The 20,463-nt window shown below is 37.4% G+C and overlaps 2 gene segments (V, D, J or C); both read left to right on the top strand.

The window, feature by feature from the left end:
• The first annotated feature begins 930 nt into the window (after nt 1–930).
• LOC120525002 lies at nt 931–1,428 on the top strand. The segment is given in 2 exon segments: nt 931–1,029; nt 1,109–1,428. Coding segments are annotated over 2 exon segments (369 nt in total).
• An 18,081-nt stretch (nt 1,429–19,509) lies between these two features.
• LOC120524113 lies at nt 19,510–20,082 on the top strand. The segment is given in 2 exon segments: nt 19,510–19,593; nt 19,697–20,082. Coding segments are annotated over 2 exon segments (429 nt in total).
• Nucleotides 20,083–20,463: the final 381 nt, after the last annotated feature.

Genomic DNA, 20,463 nt, shown 5'->3' with positions numbered 1-20,463 from the left:
GATCAGTTTCATTTAAACTTAATTCAGCACTTCATGTTTTCCAATTGAAAATTGATTTTATTCACTCCCTTCATCTTCTCTAATGGCAATTTCATCACACTTACTTACTTGCTCTTTCCTTTTCAGTTGCACACCTGATAAAGGCTATACAGCCAAAACCTTGTGTCTTTCATCTTCTTTCCTGTTCAGAGCAGAAATAACCTTTAACTTTTTTCTGATGCCAATTTATTTTATTGCAGAAAATTATACAATTATACATACATTCTCAAACCCACAATTCAAGATTACAGAATGCCAAAGTCTACAGTTGGTATCATTGGGCACAAGACAGAAAATAGTCTTCATAGGTAGAGCTCACAGAGTATTGTAAACTTATTTCTCAGAATAATGTATTCATTCATTTTCATAGCCTATTTAATCCAATTCTATTGTCATAAAGATATTTATTAAATATTATATTTAAAATATCTACATATAATTTGGAAAGAGCAAAACAAATGTAAGTATACTTGTGAATAACTTTACTGTATAAATAATGTTAACATCTTCATCAGAAGATCTCCGGTGTCTTATAAGTTTATACACAACTATCTGTACTAACACAGAGTGTAAGGTGTTTCAATTTACTGCTACATAAGGTAGATGAAGAAACATCACAGAGAATCGTATCAAAGAGAACTTCAGGACTGTGTCTTGTAGTTGTTCTGTTGGGTCAAACAGATTCATACTATAGTGTATAAGATTTGTGAATTAAATATTTAAAAGCGCTGATAAGTGATAACATTTTCTTATTTATGTGAAATGCTTATATAGTATGGTTTCTACAGGAGTAATGTTACAAGATTTATCTAACACTCCTCTTTTTAGGTTTATGCAAAGCTGATTTGCTTATTTAGCCCTTTCTTGTGCCACCAGTGTCTTTAAGACACGCAGCAGTTTTGTCCTCCTGACAACAGTAAAGCTTAACAACTTCTTTTAAGATGAGGCTTTTACATCTGATTTTATTTGTAATTACTTTGTGTTTTTTCGGTGAGTACTTCAACGGGATGAAGCTAAAATGATTTAGTTGCTTTGACAGAGAATTTTATTTTTATTTTTTATTTTCTAGGTGTTCATTCTCAAGTAAATCTGAAGGAATCTGATCCTGTAACTGTACTGCCAGGACAGTCACACCAGTTGTCGTGTAAAGCCTCTGGGTTTACATTCAGTAGCTATGACATGCACTGGGTTCGTCAGGCTCCTGGTAAAGGACTGGAATGGGTGGCAAGAGTAAGCAGTCCTAGTGGTAGTACTCAGTGGTATGCAACATCTGTTAAGGGAAGATTCACCATCAGCAGAGACAATTCCAACAACATGGTGCACTTAAAAATGGACAGCCTGCAGGCTACAGACACGGCCGTGTATTACTGTGCTAGAGACACACAGTAAGTAAAGTGAGGTGTCATTCATCACAAAAACTAAATACATTACAGATGAATATGCCTGTTATAGCAAATGTGTTTCTAGATTTGAAAACTGTATTTTGACTGTTTTTTGTTTTCAGGAAGTATTGTTTTTACCAGTTAGGGAAAACCCACAAAATCAGACACACATATCTAGTTCTCATCACACAGTTCAGTTTAACCATTGACAGCAATTTTTAAATTTCATTTTTCACTCAATAATAAATACAGTTAATTTACGAGAAAAAATATTTTTATTCATCCATCATATTGTGCAAGTTTCTTCTAAATACTAATGACTTTGAAACTGAGGGGAAAATTGTTTTGGCTGATTATCACAATCCAGGTAAATGTCTGAAACAGTTTTTTAAGTCCCTCATGTGCCCAAATACTGTTTCTCCATATCTCCGTACCTGGTCAGGTCAGGAAAACCCACTTTCTAAAATTTTATTTATGACTGAGTGTCTGTTTGTGCCTAATGGTGCAGGTGCAGGCTTCTCCTAACTGTGATAATAAAGCTATAATATACACAAATACTGAGCTCAAATATTATTATACTTTCCAAATTGAGGGTTACCTCTCACTAACAACCTTTTAATTCCAAGAAGTTATCTGTATACCTTTGTCACGACACATCTGGACACAATATATTGTATTAATTCATCCATCCATCTATCTGTCCATCCTTTCATTATCCAACCTGCTATATCCTAACTACAGTGCCACGGGGGTCTGCTGGAGCCAATCCCAGCCAACACAGGGCGCAAGGCAGGAAACAAACCCCAGGCAGGGTGCCAGCCCACTAGAGCTTGTATTAATCAAATCATTTGTCTTGTTTAATAAAAAATAAATCCTACCAAAATTTACAGAATAATTAGTACCTTTTATTGTATCCAGACACCTAACTAAATATTTTTTAAAATTACAGAAAAAGTTGCCAATTTTTACACTAATTTGATAAATTCAAATTTTCCTGACAAAACTAATGGTTTATACTGTAAAGACAATCAAGCATGTGTCACCTCCATACAGGCATGTGAAAAGACAACCCCGACTTTAAGCTCAACTATGGCCCCATAAGTGCATATGTTGAAGGAGACTTACTATATGGGACAACCTGGAAATGTGAATGTGCACTTAACAAATAATAAATACATATTTCTGTTTACCTCTCTGGTGAAGAGATAACAGAGATCTTTATTCAATAAATTTTAACTATACCTCACATATGCATCTGCTGATATACAGTCAACTAGTGACTTTTTAAAAGATCATTGTTAATGTATAATTAAAGACAGAATTCTTTGTCACAGTATTGCTTTTCTCACAGTCTAATCTTTTGTATCTTCATTCTGAAGTTTTGTTGCATTATTTGTAGTTTACAGTAGGAAGTACATATGATTACATAACTCTTCAACCTTTATAATGGTTTTAAACTAAGCTTAGGGATGAATTCAAAAGCCTCTCGCTTATTTGTAAAGATAAGAGGTAGATGTTTATAAACCACAAGGTAACCAAAACATATGAGAAAAATGCACATTCTTCTTGACAGTTTCTGTCCAAAGTTTTTCACTTATTTACAGAATATCTAAAAACAATAGCACTAACCATATTAGAATCTCATACTGGTGTTGTATAATGTAAAAAAATAAAATACATTTTTTTTTAATTTAAGAGACGTGACTATCCAAAGCAACGAAGGACATACAAACTTCATACTGAGGAATACATAAGGCAATGAAATAAAACTTATGCAACTAAAAAAATATAAACATGCACGTTTTCAAAAAAAGAAAATGCACACAAAGCAACTTACACTGAAATATAAGTGTAACTCACTGGCACACATTTTCACAATTCATTGAATTATAGCATTAAACATGGTATATAACATTAGATTGTCAAATCTACTTAATCCATTTCATGGTTGCAGGAAGTGGAACCTATTTTGGCCACACCAGGTAAAGGACAGAAACCAGCCGTGGAAAAAGTCCCAGTCCATCACAAGGTTTCTCACACAGATCAGTTTGAATTGTCAGTCAAACTAAAACACATGCCTTAGGAGTAGGGTAGGAATATCGAACCAAATGGAGAACATCCATAACATGTAAACGCCACATAGATGAAGAGATGGTGCACATTTTGAACCAGAGGCACCTGGTTCTTTAAATTCTCAAATGTGTTTTTATTTTTACTTCTGGATTCCATTCCTATCTTTGCAAGGTTTTCTTTTCAAAAGGATTAATCAAAATAATTACCAAACTGAGATTCTTAATAAAGTATCAGTAGTAATTACAAAACCCTACAAAAGAGTGAAGTTGTCTTGGATTTTCAGTAATTTTCCAAAATTGTTTCTAGAATGGTTTAAACACTAATTTTCTCCATACTTAATGCAACTCCTGTGAGTTCACATTCTAGAAACATGACCAGCAATTTGTGAAATTCACAGTTTTCTAGTTTTACATAAAGATTATTCTTCTGGAGTCTATGAAATACCTCTCTAATATGCAACACATATTGTTCCATATTGTATGCTAAAGCAAAAACGTTCAAAATATCTTTATACAGCTGGTGCATTTGGAAAATAATAAGGCATAACGGGGTATTCATAATGCCCTGATGTTCTGTTACTAGATGTACTGACTGCACTCTCCTGCTGTCTGAAAAAGTACCAAAGCATTCAGGCCTTCGCTACCAGAATGTGTAATAGTTTCCTACCTCATGCAATGAGTATATTATAAGAACAACTTGAGCTTCAATGGAGAACTCCAACATGGCCACAATTGAGATATGCACTTGAAGCTGAAACTGAGTATATTTTCAGATTGTAAGGAGATCTCTTCTATAAGTCTTATCTAAGGAGTTTTATCTAAGAACAAAAGGAGTATTGCTCACTCAAAATAAATGAGACAATACCCTTTGTCTACCACATACACACCTGTGATGTGCAAACATTGCCGAGTTCACTGCGCCATGAGTTCCCAATATCATGAATATGTTTGCGATATTCACTAGACTTGGCAAAATGCATTAAAGTCAATGGGGAATGACTAACTGAAATAGATTTGACTGGATTATAATTGTGCAATCATCTTTAAAGTGTCCCTGAGGGCTTGAGAAACATCTGTCAACTATACTGGACCAATTAATGTGGTCATATAGGTGACCTGAGCTGTGCAGGAGAAGTGCCAACCACTGAGCCGCTGTGCTACTGTGAGATTTAAGAAGAAAGAATCATACATTTTGTCAAATCAAACTGGAAATAGAAATCATAGTTAAAAATCAGAAAAATTATGTAGGTCTTTTAAAGGCAGAAAATTTAAAGTGGTGTCTCAAGATTGAAGTCTCTGAGTTGTTCTAGTTTTTTAAGTTGTGCTGAAGGAGCTCTAAACTGCCTGTGTTTATTTTTACTTCTGGATTCCATTCCTATCTTTGCAAGGTTTTCTTTGCAAAAGGATTAATCAAAGCAATTACCAAACTGAAATTCTTAATAAAGTATCAGTAGTAATTACAAAACCCTACAAAAGAGTGAAGTTGTCTTAGATTTTCAGTAATTTTCCAAAATTGTTTCTAAAATGGTTTAAACACTAATTTTCTCCATACTTAATGCAACTCCTGTGAGTTCACATTCTAGAAACATGACCAGCAATTTCTGAAATTCACAGTTTTCTAGTTTTACATAAAGGTCCTAGGTCCCATTAATATTGGCTGATACAGTCTTGGAGGATGTTACACTGGCCTCACAAAGCATTATGGGGCACTGGTGTTCTTCTTCTTCTTTTGGCTGCTCCTGTTAGGGGTTGCCACAGCGGATCATCTTCTTCCATATCTTTCTGTCCTCTGTATCTTGTTCTGTTACACCCATCACCTGCATGTCCTCTCTCACCACATCTATAAACCTTCTCTTAGGCCTTCCTCTTTTCCTCTTGCCTGGCAGCTCTATCCTTAGCATCCTTCTCTTAATATACCCAGCATCTCTCCTCTGCACATGTCCAAACCAACGCAATCTCGCTTCTCTGACATTGTCTCCGAACAGTCCAACTTCAGCTGACCTTCTAATGTACTCATTTCTACTCCTATCCATCCTCGTTACACCCAATGCAAATCTTAGCATCTTAAACTCTGCCACATCCAGCTCTGTCTCCTGCTTTTTGGTCAGTGCCACCGTCTCCAACCCATATAACATAGCTGGTCTCACTACCGTCCTGTAGACCTTCCCTTTCACTCTTGCTGATAACCATATGTCACAAATTACTCCTGACACTCTTCTCCACCCATTCCACCCTGCCTGCACTCTCTTTTTCACCTCTCTTCCACAGCAGAACAAAATTAAAGTAACTTAGGAAACTGAAAATAAACCAGCATTCTGCAAAGTACTGCACAGTAAAAAACTAAACAGCCCAGTAGATGTATTATACCCAGAAAAAAATTAAAGTTTCTGAAGTTCATTATGGTTATTTTGTTAAGATCTGTTTAATCAATACAAGGTTATAGTCAATCATTTTTCTTGTGGACAAAAACTGGGCTGCTGTTCTAATAAATCAATGTAACCACCTATCTCCTGGTATCTCCTCCATGCTCTTGAGACCTACTTGCCACTGTATATGCCATCCTGGAGGAGTTGGACTGTCTGTGCAATCTGAATCGTCTGCAGGTACCGCTTCATGCTACCAATAGTGACAAGAACAGCAGCAAAACACGAAATTAGAGAAGAATCAGTCACAAAGGACAAGGAGAGAACAATTGTCTATGGCCAGCACCTGCAAAACCATTCCATTTTGGGGGTTGTCCTGCTGTTGCCTCTCCAGTGCCCCTGTTGTCTGTTTCATTTGCAGGTGAAGCAGGTGAAGTTGATTCACAATCACTTATGCTTCCTAACTGGACAGACTGATATTCCTGAAGCTTAATTGACTTGGTGTTACACTGTGAGGATTAAGTGTTCCCTTAATTTTTTGAGCAGCATTATTATCTAGAGGCCTTATTACAAAGATATTTTCAGATATGGTTACATTTACTATACAACAGGATCACCCCAAGGAGTTATTTTCACCTTTGGACATTTGAGGCCCATTCCAGGTTACATGTGCTGATTTTCAGTGAATTTATCAGGTGAATCAGGATGTTTTAGGTGAATTTATTATAATGAGCAATATAAAAACAAAAAGTAGGAATTGCATACATGCCGACCATTTGGAAAATGAGAATGATGAGAATTTCATTCTTTTTAAATACCGGATAGACTTAATGTTGATTTTTATTAAAAAAATATATCAGTTCTGTTTATTTTTCAATACTTATTATTAAATATGCAATACTAATAATAATCATATGTGATTTTGTTTGTGTTATATACAGAAATACTTTGCTAATTCTGCCATTTAAAAAATTTACATGCACCAGGCCACTCCTTTTAGGGAACATTTATTATGTCATGAAAACATCATTGCATTATGCAGGAAGTGTTTCTATTGCAAAGCAATGAAGGGATAGTGGTTTTAGCCTGATTAGTTTCAGGCATTTCTTAAAACAAACTGGTATTTAAGATTCCATTTTCTCAATGTAGCAGATATTTCTTGGGTTATGAAGTTTAAGCCGCAGAAACACAAAAATGAGTAATTATCCTGAACTTTAAATTACAAACATTATTTTTATTTCAAAGTGTAAATTAATTTTATTTCAAAAAGAGAAGTGGGAAATTCCAGGATACCACTACAGACAGGACTATAATCAATTGAATAAACTCATGGTTTTGAATGCAGGGACATTTTCCCCTATATTCATTTGAGAAAGCAAGTTGATAACATTTTCTGTCACACCTGAATCAGTCAGGGCAAATAGATAGATAGATAGATAGATAGATAGATAGATAGATAGATAGATAGATAGATAGATAGATAGATAGATAGATAGATAGATAGATAGATAGATAGATAGATAGATAGATAGATAGATAGATAGATAGATAGATAGATAGATAGATACTTTATTAATCCCAAGGGGAAATTCACATAATCCAGCAGCAGTATACTGATACAAAGAAACAATATTAAATTAAATAGTAATAAAAATGAAAAGAATTAAAATAAAATTAATGTTCGCATTTACTCCCCCGGGTGGAATTGAAGAGTCGCATAGTGTGGGGGAGGAACGATCTCCTCAGTCTGTCAGTGGAGCAGGACAGTGACAAAAGTCTGTCACTGAAGCTACTCCTCTGCCTGGAGATGACACTGTTAAGTGGATGCAGTGGATTCTTCATGATTGACAGGAGTTTGCTTAATGCCCGTCGCTCTGCCACAGATGTTAAACTGTCCAACTTTAATCCTACAATGGAGCCTGCCTTCTTAACAAGTTTGTCCAGGCGTGAGGCGTCTTTCATCTTTATGCTGCCACCCCAGCACACCACCGCGTAGAAGAGGGCACTCGCCACAACCGTCTGGTAGAACATCTGCAGCATCTTACTGCAGATGTTGAAGGATGCCAACCTTCTCAGAAAGTATATTCTGCTCTGAGCTTTCTTACATAGAGCATCAGTATTGGCAGTCCAGTCCAATTTGTCATCCAGCTGCACTCCCAGATATTTATAGGTATGCACCCTCTGCACACAGTCACCTCTGATGATCACAGGGTCCATGAGGGGCCTGGGCCTCCTAAAATCCACCACCAGCTCCTTGGTCTTGCTGGTGTTAAGGTGTAAGTGGTTTGAGTCGCACCATTTAACAAAGTCTTTGATTAACTTTCTGTACTCCTCCTCCTGCCCACTCCTGATGCAGCCCACAATAGCAGTGTCATCAGCGAACTTTTGCACGTGGCAGGACTCCGAGTCATATTGGAAGTCTGATGTATATAGACTGAACAGGACCGGAGAAAGTACAGTCCCTCGGCGCCCTGTATTGCTGCACACGATGTCAGACCTGCAGTTCCCAAGACGCACATATTGAGGTCTGTCTGTAAGATAGTCCACAATCCATGCCACAAGGTGTGAATCTACTCCCATCTCAGTCAGCTTATCCCTAAGGAGCAGAGGTTGGATGGTGTTGAAGGCGCTAGAGAAGTCCAAAAACATAATTCTTACAGCACCACTGCCTCTGTCCAGGTGGGAGAGGGATCGATGAAGCATATAGATGATGGCATCCTCCGCTCCCACCTTCTCCTGGTATGCGAACTGCAGAGGGTCTAGGGCGTGACGGACCTGTGGTCTCAGGTGGTGAAGCAGCAGCCGCTCCATGGTCTTCATCAGATGTGACGTCAGAGCAACAGGCTGGAAGTCATTCAGCTCACTAGGACGTGATACCTTTGGGACAGGAGTGATACAAGATGTTTTCCAAAGCCTCGGGACTCTCCCCTGTTCCAGGCTCAGGTTGAAGATGCGCTGTAGAGGACTCCCCAGTTCCAACGCACAGGCCTTCAGCAATCGTGGCGATACACCATCTGGACCCGCTGCTTTGCTGGCACAAAGTCTTTTCAGCTCTCTGCTCACCTGGGCTGCTGTAATTGTGGGTGGGGATGTCTCACCTATGCTGGTATCAGCAGAAGGATGGTTGGAGGATGCAGTACTCCGAGGTGAGAGTGGGTTACTGTGATCAAACCTATTAAAGAAGTTGTTCATTTGGTTTGCTCTCTCCACGTCTGTCTCGATTGCGGCACCCCGCTTCGAGCTGCAGCCAGTGATAATCTTCATCCCATCCCAAATAGTGAATTAGGGCTCATTTTATTTGTAAACTGTAAATAATTTTCATGAAAAGTTTTACTATAGTGACCAGCAGCCCTAACCCTTAAGAAAGTTTTTTCACTTTACCCCTAACTTAGAACAGCAAACCAGTTTCTCAAAATGCCACATAAAACATACAAACCCCTTCTTCCTGATTTATTTTGTGATGCCTAAGCAACAATTTATCAAAACTAAATAACGCAATACACAGTTGTATCTTATTTAATTTTTCTACTCAGCATGTATTAGTTCCAATTTCTAATAATTCTTCCATTTTAGGGATCCTAATCTAAACAGTGTAGATTTATTTTCTGCATGCAGAAGGAAAAGGCAAAAGAAAATTATTTTGAACAACTGCCACCATCTTATGTAGGTGGCCGTGGTGATGTTATGTGCCGTATGACCGTTTGTTTGCAGTGAATTAAAACAGGCACAGAAACCATGAACAAAGTGGCAATGTTCACACAAAAACATATAAAATGGTGGCACTCTAGAAAATAAACCAAAATGCAAAATGGTGACATGATACTGGAATGAAAATGACAATAAAAAAGTTAACATTTGAAAATGTTATACAATTCCAAAAATAAAATAATAATAGGTTAAAACAATCCACATTGTAACACTACCTTTATAAAGCAATGGAGCTTCTAATGTACAGCAGGTGTTTCTAAAAGGTGAAGACCCCAATGAAGGATACAGCAAAATCAGCACAAAGTATTAGGTGTAGTAATAATTTTTTATATGTTTGAAATTAGATATTCATTAGGCTGTTTATTTTCAATTGTTCAAGTCACACTGATTTTTCAATCGTTGTACTAAAATGCTGAGTAATACTGTGTAATGCACATGTAGCAAAGGTTAATTGTGTCTCTGACTGCATCTCCTGTGTTTACCTACAGATCCAGAGCTCGATCACCAGGGGACTTGTGACCTAGTTAGACTTCCAAGGAGTGACCCTACAAAGACCTAAAGCAGCAGGTGGCATGACTCTACCTAACTTTCAGTTTTATTTCTGGGCAGCAAACATACAGGCTATAAAACATGGACAAGGACACAAACAGGTGAACATACACAGGCTTGGTCTGCAATAGAAATAAAATCCTGCAGTACTTCTTTATATTCATTGCTTTGTGCCCCAATAAATGCACGTTATCGCCATTATACTAACAACTTAATTGTGCTTCACTCACTCAGAATATGGAACCAATGTAGGGAGCATTTTAAGATGGAGAAGCTTTTATCTGTGGCACCTCTGTACGAGAACCACCTTTTTCAACCCTGGCAAACGTACTCAGCTTTTAATATCTGGAAAACATTTGGGAATGTAATCACTTAGAGATGAGTACATAGACAACATCTTTGCATCCTACAAACAATTGCATTCCAAATTTAACTTTCCAGCAACACATTTCTTTCACTATCTTCAAATTAGAAACTTTGTTAAATAGAACCTGCCCAATTTTCCTCATCTCCCACCTCCCTCTATGCTGGACGTAATATTGCTGAGTTTCGAGGACTCAGACAGCCTTTCTGCAATATATAAAAATATTTTACAGTCCTCCCTTTCAAAGATCCAAGAGTACAGTTGGAAAAGGATCTCTCACTCAATATCTCAGAAAAGGAGTGGAAGGTAGCAATGTAGAGAATTCACTCGAGCTCCATATGTGCAAAGCATGCAATTATTCAACTCAAAATTATATATCAACCACATCTGTCTCGTTTAAAATTGTCCAAAACGTTTCCAGGGCAAGATCCAACTTTGCAATCAAGTTCCAGCCTCACTGGGTCACATGTTTTGGTCCTGCACCAAATTAACATCATTCTGGACCAAAATCTTTAAATGCCGTTCAGACAGCCTTGGTGTCACAATCCCTCATAACCCATTAACAGCTGTGTTTGGTGGACTTCCAGATGGGCTTAAAGTAAAGAAGGACAAACAAACTGTGATTGTCTTTACTACACTATTAGCACATAGACTTATCTTGCTCAACTGGAAGAATCCTATCTCTCCTCTTTTATGTAAATGGGTAACTGATGTTATATACTATTTGGAATATTTTGGAAAAAATCTAATTCTAATTCTCACTTAGAGGATCTGTGCAGACCTTTTTCAAAACCTGGCAGGATCTACTCAATAATATTTTAGATTAAGATCTTAAAGCACTGAGGAAGCAGATTCTCTCCCCATTTCTTTTTCTTTTCCATTTATTTGCTTATTAAACTCATCAATTTACTTATTTTTACTAGCTTTAAGTTTTACTCTGTTGGCCATGCTCTCTTTCTCAGGGGTGGGGGTTGATTTGTTTTCAATCCTATTTTTGTAAAATTGATCTACTTGTGGGCGGCACGGTGGCGCAGTGGTAGCGCTGCTGCCTCGCAGTTAGGAGACCCGGGTTCGCTTCCTGGGTTCTCCCTGCGTGGAGTTTGCATGTTCTCCCCGTGTCTGCGTGGGTTTCCTCTGGGCACTCCGGTTTCCTCCCACAGTCCAAAGACATGCCGGTTAGGTGGATTGGTGATTCTAAATTGGCCCTAGTGTGTGCTTGGTGTGTGGGTGTGTTTGTGTGTGTCCTGCGGTGGGTTGGCACCCTGCCCAGGATTGGTTCCTGCCTTGTGCCCTGTGTTGGCTGGGATTGGCTCCAGCAGACCCCCGTGACCCTGTATTCGGATTCAGCGGGTTAGAAAATGGATGGATGGATGATCTACTTGTAAGGAATGTTGTGTGATTACAATAAAATCAATAAGATTAATTAAGAAAGAGAGAGAATGTGAAGGAGCAGTTGAGGCTAGTTATTTGGTGAGCAAAATAAACATGAAGTTCAGGAAACTATTTACAAAAGGACAGTTTCTGAAAAATTGAATGCTATTGCTATTCAATTGTTATTTCTGAACAGAGATTGCATGTTTTTCATATTTATGACCAGAGAAGGCTGTATTGTTTAGAAATGTGATTTTGACTGCAAATACTGTGGCGGAAAGTATTAATGAGTTATCAGGTAACATTTACAATAAGCTGTGTTTCAAAATGACAAGTTTCAGTGCCTGTTCATTAGCATTTGATGACAGCACTGCTCAGCTTGCAATATTTGTCAGTGACAAATCTGAAGTGATTGAATAGTTTCTAGCCTTCTAGCTAAAGAAAATTGGAGGAAGAATAGGCAAATGCCACTATTTCCTTGCACTGCATGATTCACCAGCAGGCACTCACATTTTGATAACATTTTTTTAATCGTAGTGAAAATGCATTAACTACATCAGATCCAAAGGCGTAGAACACCATAAGTTTTGTGCTTTTTAGAAGAAACATGGTGATGTACTGTACTTTACAAAGGTAGGCTGATTTAGTAGAGACAGCGCTCTCTAGGATAAGTTCGGTATTTTTAACGTAAAGTTATTTCTTCACAAACATGATATGTATACTCATTTGCCATGTGCTAATGTGTTTTAAACTTAAGTGTTTTCTGTAAGTTTAAATAAATATTCTGCCTGTCCTGCCATTTTATAATGAAGGCTTTAGAGCATGGAGAAAGACCAGAAATACATACTGAATATGCCCATTTTAAAGTGGGAAAATGTTTGATATAAGAAAATTTGCCTTCCATGTTTCCAGTGTATGTTTTTGACAACAAAAAGGGATTTGGAAATAATAATTTTGTCTTGTATTCCTTGTACTAACCCAGCCACAGGAGATGCACAAACCAGTGTGCTTCTTCATGCTGGTCCCAAGCCAGGATAAACAGGGAGGGTTATGTCAGGAAGGGCATCCACTGCAAAATTTGGCCAGATCAATATGCGGACAACAATACAAATTTCCATACCGGAGGGTGAAAGGAACAGAAGAAACGAGGAGGTGATGGGTATGTATGGTGTCAAGGAAAGGAAGGAAGAAAGTCAAATGATAATGGATTTTGCGAAAAGGTTGGGCATGGCTGTGGTGAATGCGTATTTTAAGAAGAGGGAGGAACATAGGGTGACATACAAGAGTGGAGGAAGATGCACACAGGTAGATTATATCCTATGCAGAAGAGTCAATCTGAAGGAGATTGAAGACTGCAAAGTGGTGACAGGGGAAAATGGTTAGGCAGCATAGCATGGTGGTCTGTAGGATGATATTGGAAATCAAGTAGAGGAGAACAGTGAGGGCAGAGCCAAGGATCAAATGGTGGAAGTTGAAAAAGGAAGACTGCAAGGTTGAGTTTAGGGAGGAGGTGAGACCGGCACAGGGTGGTAGTGAAGAATTATCAGACAGTTGGGAAACTACAGCAAATGTAGTAAGGGTGGCAGCAAGAAGGGTGCTTGGCATGGCATCTGGATAGAAGAAGGAGAAAAAGGAAACCTGGTGGTGGAATGGGGAAGTATAGGAGAGTATACAGAGGAAGAGGATGGCGAAGAAGAAGAAGTGGGATAGTCAGAGAGATGCAGAAAGTAGACAAATGTACAAGGAGATAAAGCGTAAAGTGAAGAGAGAGGTGACGAAGGCTAAAGAAAAAGCATATGATGAGCTGAATGAGAGGCTGGACACTAAGGAGGGAGAAAAGGACCTGTACCGATTGGCTAGACAGAGGGAGCAAGCTGGAAAAAATGTGCAGCAGGTTAGGGTGATAAAGGATAAAGATGGAAACAAATTCCAATGTGAGGAGGGTGTGTTGAGTAGATAGAGTATTTTGAGAGGCTGATGAATGAATAGAATGAGAGAGAAAGAGAAGGTTGGATGATGTGGAGATAATGAATCAGGAAGTACAACAGATTAGCAAGGAGGAAGTAAGAACAGCTATGAAGAGGATGAAGAATGGAAAGGCTGTTGGTCCAGATGACGTACTGGTGGAAGCATGGAGGTGTTTAGGAGAGATGGCAGTGGAGTTTTTAACCAGATTGTTTAATGGAATCTTGGAAGATGAGAGAATGCCTGAGGAGTGGAGAATAGGTGTACTGGTGCTGATGTTTAAGAATAAGGGGGATGTGCAGAACTCCAGTAACTACAGGGGGATACAATTGATGAGCCACAGCTTCAAGTTATGGGAAAGAGTACTGGAAGCTAGGTGAGGAAAAGAGGTGGTGATTAGTGAGCAGCAGTATGATTTTATGCCAAGAAAGAGCACCAGAGAGGCAATGTTTGCTCTGAGGGTGTTGATGGAGAAGTATAGAGAAAGGCCAGAAGGAGTTGCATTGCGTCTTTATGGACCTGGAGAAAGCCTATGACAGGGTGCCTCGAGAGGAGCTGTGGTATTGTATGAGGAAGTCTGTGGTAATTCGCCTACCAGGCAGGCTTTTTATGAACATGGAAGGACTGATGGAACATGGGACTTAGTCATGAATGAGGTGCTTTTTAGGATACAAAAAATTTGATTTGAACACAGCTATATTAAGATCTATATGAATCACATACACACATGACTTATGACAGATACATGCACATGCACAGAAAGCGGACTGATTATTCTCACATTTGCATGCATTATCAGGTATTCGGGGTCTGCGAAAATGTGAGGAAGTCACCTTCCAGGGCTCTGCTCTTTATGTGCAGCTTGTTCCATCCACAATGTGCCGCCTTGTTTGTGATCTTTTCACACAACTTTGAATACAAAGTATGCAGTCAGCATCAATATGTGCAAGATTCTGAGAGCAGCAGAGTTATTAGTATATGAAGTACAGCACCATTTTGACATGGGGAAATGAGAATACCTGAGATGGCCCATTGTGTGAACAGCATAACGCTGAAGAGCACAGCGCAGTTCAAACTGATGTTGGCTCTATACTTTGTATTCCAAGTTGTGTAAAAACACTGTATATCTAACAATGTATGCAAAAGCAAGAATACACAGTGAGCTTTCTTTGTGTATGCATCTGCCATAAAATCATGCTTGTATGTGAATCAGTATGTGCATCATTTAGCTGCATTCAAATTATACATATTTTTTTACTAAAAGGGACCTCATTCATGGCCAAGTAGTACATTACATCGGTTCTTCTAATATTCACAAAGAAAGCTCACTGTTTATTCTCATTTTAGCATACATCACTGGCTCTGTTGTATTCATAGAAACATTGCGATTGAGATTTCCTTCCAGCTCTGTGCTTTTTACTTGCAGCTCACTCAGTCCTCAGTGTGCCTCATCACATTTTCTCCTTTCCCCATCTCAAATTGATGCTGGCTATGAAGTTTGCATTCCACAATATTACAAAGCCATTTCAGGTGAGTTTACATATATTTTTTAGTTAACTGAAACAACTGATAATTTTCAGATTATATTATCTTTCATTTATTACATTTAATGAACTGAAAAAATAAGTGTAAAGAGTGGCATTTTGTTCTGTGGTTATTGTATAGTTGTCTAAAGTCAAGGAGAGTAAGACAACAATTCACATATTGGTAGCAACATACAATATGTGCAAGTGTATGTATGTGATTAAGTACACGTGCCAGCATTTCAATATAGACTTAATTCATGGCAAAGTACCACGTTACATTGTACCTTCTATTTTCACAAAGAAAGACACACTACTTATTCTCAGATTTGCATACATGGTTGGGTCTGCCTGGTTTCCGCTTAACTCGCACTTTCCCATTTCAACATATCAAATTGATGCTGGAGGTGTACTTTGCATGCCAAGTGGGAAAAAATATTCCAATGAAATTTAATCAAATTTATATATGCTTTTTTAGCTAACTGAAATAATTGGAGCATCAACAAACTATGGACAGTTTTATAATCAGTTTCTCATGCTGCTTGAACTTTACTTACATATTCCATGAAATTTGTAAGTATGGATGCAATTTTTATAATCAATTTCTACAGAAAAATATTTGCTTTCACTTAATTTATTATTTTATATGCCCAGCTGATTGAAATGTTTGGTTTTACTTTTCACTAATAAATACCATACCAGTTTTTGTCACTTCATCCCAGGAAGTTTATTAAATTATTTGAATGTGTTTGCTAACCTAACTGGAAAATATATGTAAAGAATATCTGTTGTGTGCCAAGAACATATTTTTCACATTCACTGTGCCTATCAGCTTGTGGAACTGGTGGGCCAATAGTAAGAACAAAAGGATTCAGACACTACTTGCCACAGCCTTCAAAGTCATAGTAATGAAAACATGCTATGTAACACTAGATAAAATGAGAGTTGATAAAGTGCTTGTGTCCTGTAGGATGATTCATTTTATGTCTGGAAAGAAAAAAAATGGAAATAAAGGTGTAAAACATCAGAAACAAGCAAATCAGATGATTTTCTACCAAGGGCTGAAAGTGCCATGAGGTCTGACACCTTGTATGGCTGTTTCCAGACTGAATAATGACTTCAGGTAAAGTTCTGGCTTAAATGACTACAACAACAACATGTATTTATATAGCACAGTTTCATACAAAAAAATGTAGCTCAAAGCGCTTTACATAATGAAGAATAGAAAAATAAAAGACACAGTAAGAAAATAAAATAAGTAACTATGTCATATATATGGGTTCATTGGCATTCTCCTGGACGTGGCATCAAATTTCTTTTGGTAGGCATTCCCCTATTCTAAAGTTGGAAACACAGGAGTTAATAATTCTTGTGTCATATCCTTAACCTATCACCTATGTTTCTCCACAAGAGAACATGTGAAACAAAAAGCTCATGTGTTTACTAAAATGTACTTGTGGGTTTTAAGAGGAAAGACTGAAGAACCCTGAAAAAGTCCACACAGACAAGGGAACCATAGGGAAACCATTATATTTTTTTCCACAGCTAAAACCAAAAATTAAAAAATAATTGTACAAATGGTGTATGAAAAAATCACAGTAAGCCTGATGTAAGTATGATAAAGCAGAATCTACATAAAAGAAAAAACACAAAATTTAAGTAACACTGGACAAAGTTATGCAAACAAAATGGTGATTATGATAGACAAGCTGCACATAAATATAATATCAGATTTATGGTATCATGTAGGAATATTAAGAAACAGAAAATACATTTTTATTGAATTTAGTGTGTTTTATCGCTCAATGATGCTGATACATTGCATTTTCAATTGAGCTACAAATGTCTTAGTGTTGATTTTCATCAGTGTCTGATTCTTCTTGTTTCACTGTCTAACAGTAATTGTCCAGAAGTGATGAATTCCACTTGCCTGATACCGTGTTTCCATTATTGCAAAGTCCTTGCAAAAAATGTCATCAGTTTGTCACTGATGGCTTTCTTGCTGGTCCTAAAATTGGTTTTGATTTCCTGTTTCAGCAGGGTATAAACAAGATCTAATTACTGTTATCAAATCTCTATTATCATCTTCTTTACAAGCACCTGTAACCTTGCTGAAAATGTATTATGCCTGATAATGGTATTCATTTATGCAGGTTCAACAGTTTCAGGATGCTCATTCCAAGATGTCTCCTGTTTATCCACTGCAAACCATTGAGCCTCAGGGTGTACTCATACTAGCAACTTGTTCAGTGCCTGAGCATGTTTGTGCACATGTAACAAAAATCCAAAGTCAAGTTTGTTTGACTAGTGTGATTGCTCTGCTCTGGGCCAGCGGAAGAGGTGGTTTCAGTAGGATTCTGGAAGAGTGTGATCACTAAACGTGCCTGAGTATGGAAAACAGACATGATGTCAATGATAACGACAAGTCAGACAGTGTAATTCTCATTTCATTCAATACCGTTTGAGTTAAAAACAGGTTTGTATTCTCACCTTACAGATGAACATGAATTGTAGTTGGCAAGAAAAGCTGCAAATTCCTCCCTTAACATCATTTGCCTCTGTAATAATCTTGCAGTACATTCAGCACAATTAACAGCGAAATGCTTGCCGTGCACATTCAATAAATCTGTGAGAGGGTAGAGCATTATCTTGCCCTACATGACTCCAAAAAAACACAAAATAAGTAAAATCATTTTGACATGCATGCTGTCACTACATGTTTGGATCTTGTTTTCACCTTACACAAAGTCACATGGTCATGAGGAAAGCGTGCCAGAGCCCAGAACATTAAACAGTGTGAGTGAAGGCCAGCGGGGAGGAGGAAGGGCAGGATAATTGCGCTCAGGCACAGTACAGAAAAAATGTGCCTAGTGTGAGTACATCCTTAGAGAACCTTACTTGTAACTTAATTTTTTAATATTGTTTAGTAGAACAATATTCCATCATTCCATCATTTATTACAACAATTATTAGTCAAACTGGCTAATGAAAGCTGATTTTCTGTCAAACTGGCTAATGAAAGCTGATCATTTTCTGCACTGTTTGCTTAAAAAGCTCATGTCCTTAGCAATAGTGGGACTGACTTCTGCCACGTTATTTGGGGGTTAGCATCTGTCCATGTTCTAACCCACTTGTCCAGCTCTGGATTGTAAAGTTTCATCAATGTCTACTAAGTAACACTGGGCACAAAGTAGAAATGAGTCCATTACAAAACACACTCACACAGTGTGGAATTAGAGTTGTCCATTCAGAATACATCGATACTTGAAGAAAAACTCACAAAAGCAAAAGAATATCAAGCAAACTCCACGCATGTGTGAAGATGTGAGGCAGAAGTGCTAACCACTGTGCCACCATGTGAGTTATTATGCAGTTTAACATTTCTGGTTGTCCAATAGTCTCTGCACTACACAGTTACTATCCTTTAACCAAAATAGTTTTTCATCGCTGTTTCAGGCACTACTTACAGTACGTGTGCATGTATTTCCTTTCAGTGATAGGTCAGTATTATACATGATTCCATTAAACTCATGTAAGAAAGAGTTTTAGGTAAGTAAGAGCATGTTATTTAAGTGTTCAGACTTTGTATGTCATTCATTATTTCATTTTACCTATCATCTTCTTCTAATATTGCATAATGACACTGTTCTACAAGGCAAGACCCGATTCTAAACATCAAGGCAAACTCAGGCACACAGGCTCATTCAATCTTGATCTGTTTACAGTTCCCAGTCCACTTTTCCGGCATGTCCATATGATAAATGAGAAAAAACAAGAGACCTAGGGAGAATATGCAAGCTTCACGTAGAAGGTGATATAGCCAAGATATGAACCCTAGAACCTTGAAGCTGTGATGTCTACTTTCTTAGGCAACGCTTTGTAAGTTTATATTCAATAATATTTCAAATTTTGGTTATAAAATCCTTCATTAAAAAAGTAAATCTATTATATACAGTATATACATGCTGTATATTATGATTTTTGGAAAAATATTTCATAATGATGTTTCTTAACATTAAGAGCGTGAACTATCAGCAAACTATCATAAGTAGCTCTGAAATTGGAGAATTTCCTATAGAGTGGTATATGCAAATTCCACAAACATTTTAAATTATATTCAAATTAATGCAAATACCACCACTGGACTTACATTATATTGACAAATAAGCAGAATTATTAGCCAGGTGGAGAAGTAAACAACATTAGCCTTAGACATGAATGTTCTTGGATTTGTATGCTTAATATGCTACTGGGAGGGTAAGCCTCTATTTTTTTTTTTCAGAGCCACTAACATATAACATGAGATGCATATTTAGATCATAATACTACATGCTTACGCTATTAACATTTTCTTTTCCAGGTATTTTTTCCAGTCCCTTGTTAACACAGTCTTCTACAGCTGAACAGAAGAACCCTGGAGGATCTGTCAGCATTACATGCACTGGTTCTGGTTATACGTTTTCATCTTATAACATATTCTGGATCCGTCAAGCACCAGAAAAAGGACTGGAATATTTGGGTTATGATAGTGATAGCAGCAGCTATGCTAGCAGTGTGAAAGGACGCCTCACTCTGACAAGGGACACCTCCAACAGCCGATCTTCTCTGCAGCTGACTAATTTAAAATCAGAAGACTCTGCCACATATTACTGTGCAATAGTACACAGTGCTACATGGAATACAAATGTTAATACAAAAATAGATGCAGTACTTCCTTATTTTTTAAACAGCAATTACAAATATTGAAACCACAAGTAAATGCTACATATTTTCTGAGGAAAAATACAAACTGGTATTCTGCATTTAGAACATAAATTTGCAAAATAAATTAAAATAAGTATGAGCTTCTACTACATTGTTCACAAGCTTCTTCAAGTATCATAGTAGGATGTGATTTCACTCTGCTCTACCCTTTGTTGTTAATTCTAATTTGTGTAGAACTACAAAAAAAAATCCTCCAAATTGATTTTGTTTATTATTTCATATGTTTCTCAGTAAATTTGATCAGCTGCTTTTGTGACTTGTTACTTTGTAAATAAAACCATCTGCAGAAAAATAAATATTGATGCCTACATTTGTGTTTTTTTTATAGGTTATAAAACATGCAGTGCCCATGTATGAAAAGTC

This window comes from Polypterus senegalus, chromosome 1, assembly GCF_016835505.1.
Source record: "Polypterus senegalus isolate Bchr_013 chromosome 1, ASM1683550v1, whole genome shotgun sequence".
In the NCBI taxonomy this organism is placed as follows: Eukaryota; Metazoa; Chordata; class Cladistia; order Polypteriformes; family Polypteridae; genus Polypterus; species Polypterus senegalus.
Note: the sequence above shows the minus strand (reverse complement) of the source record. Positions and strands in the feature narration are given on the sequence as shown.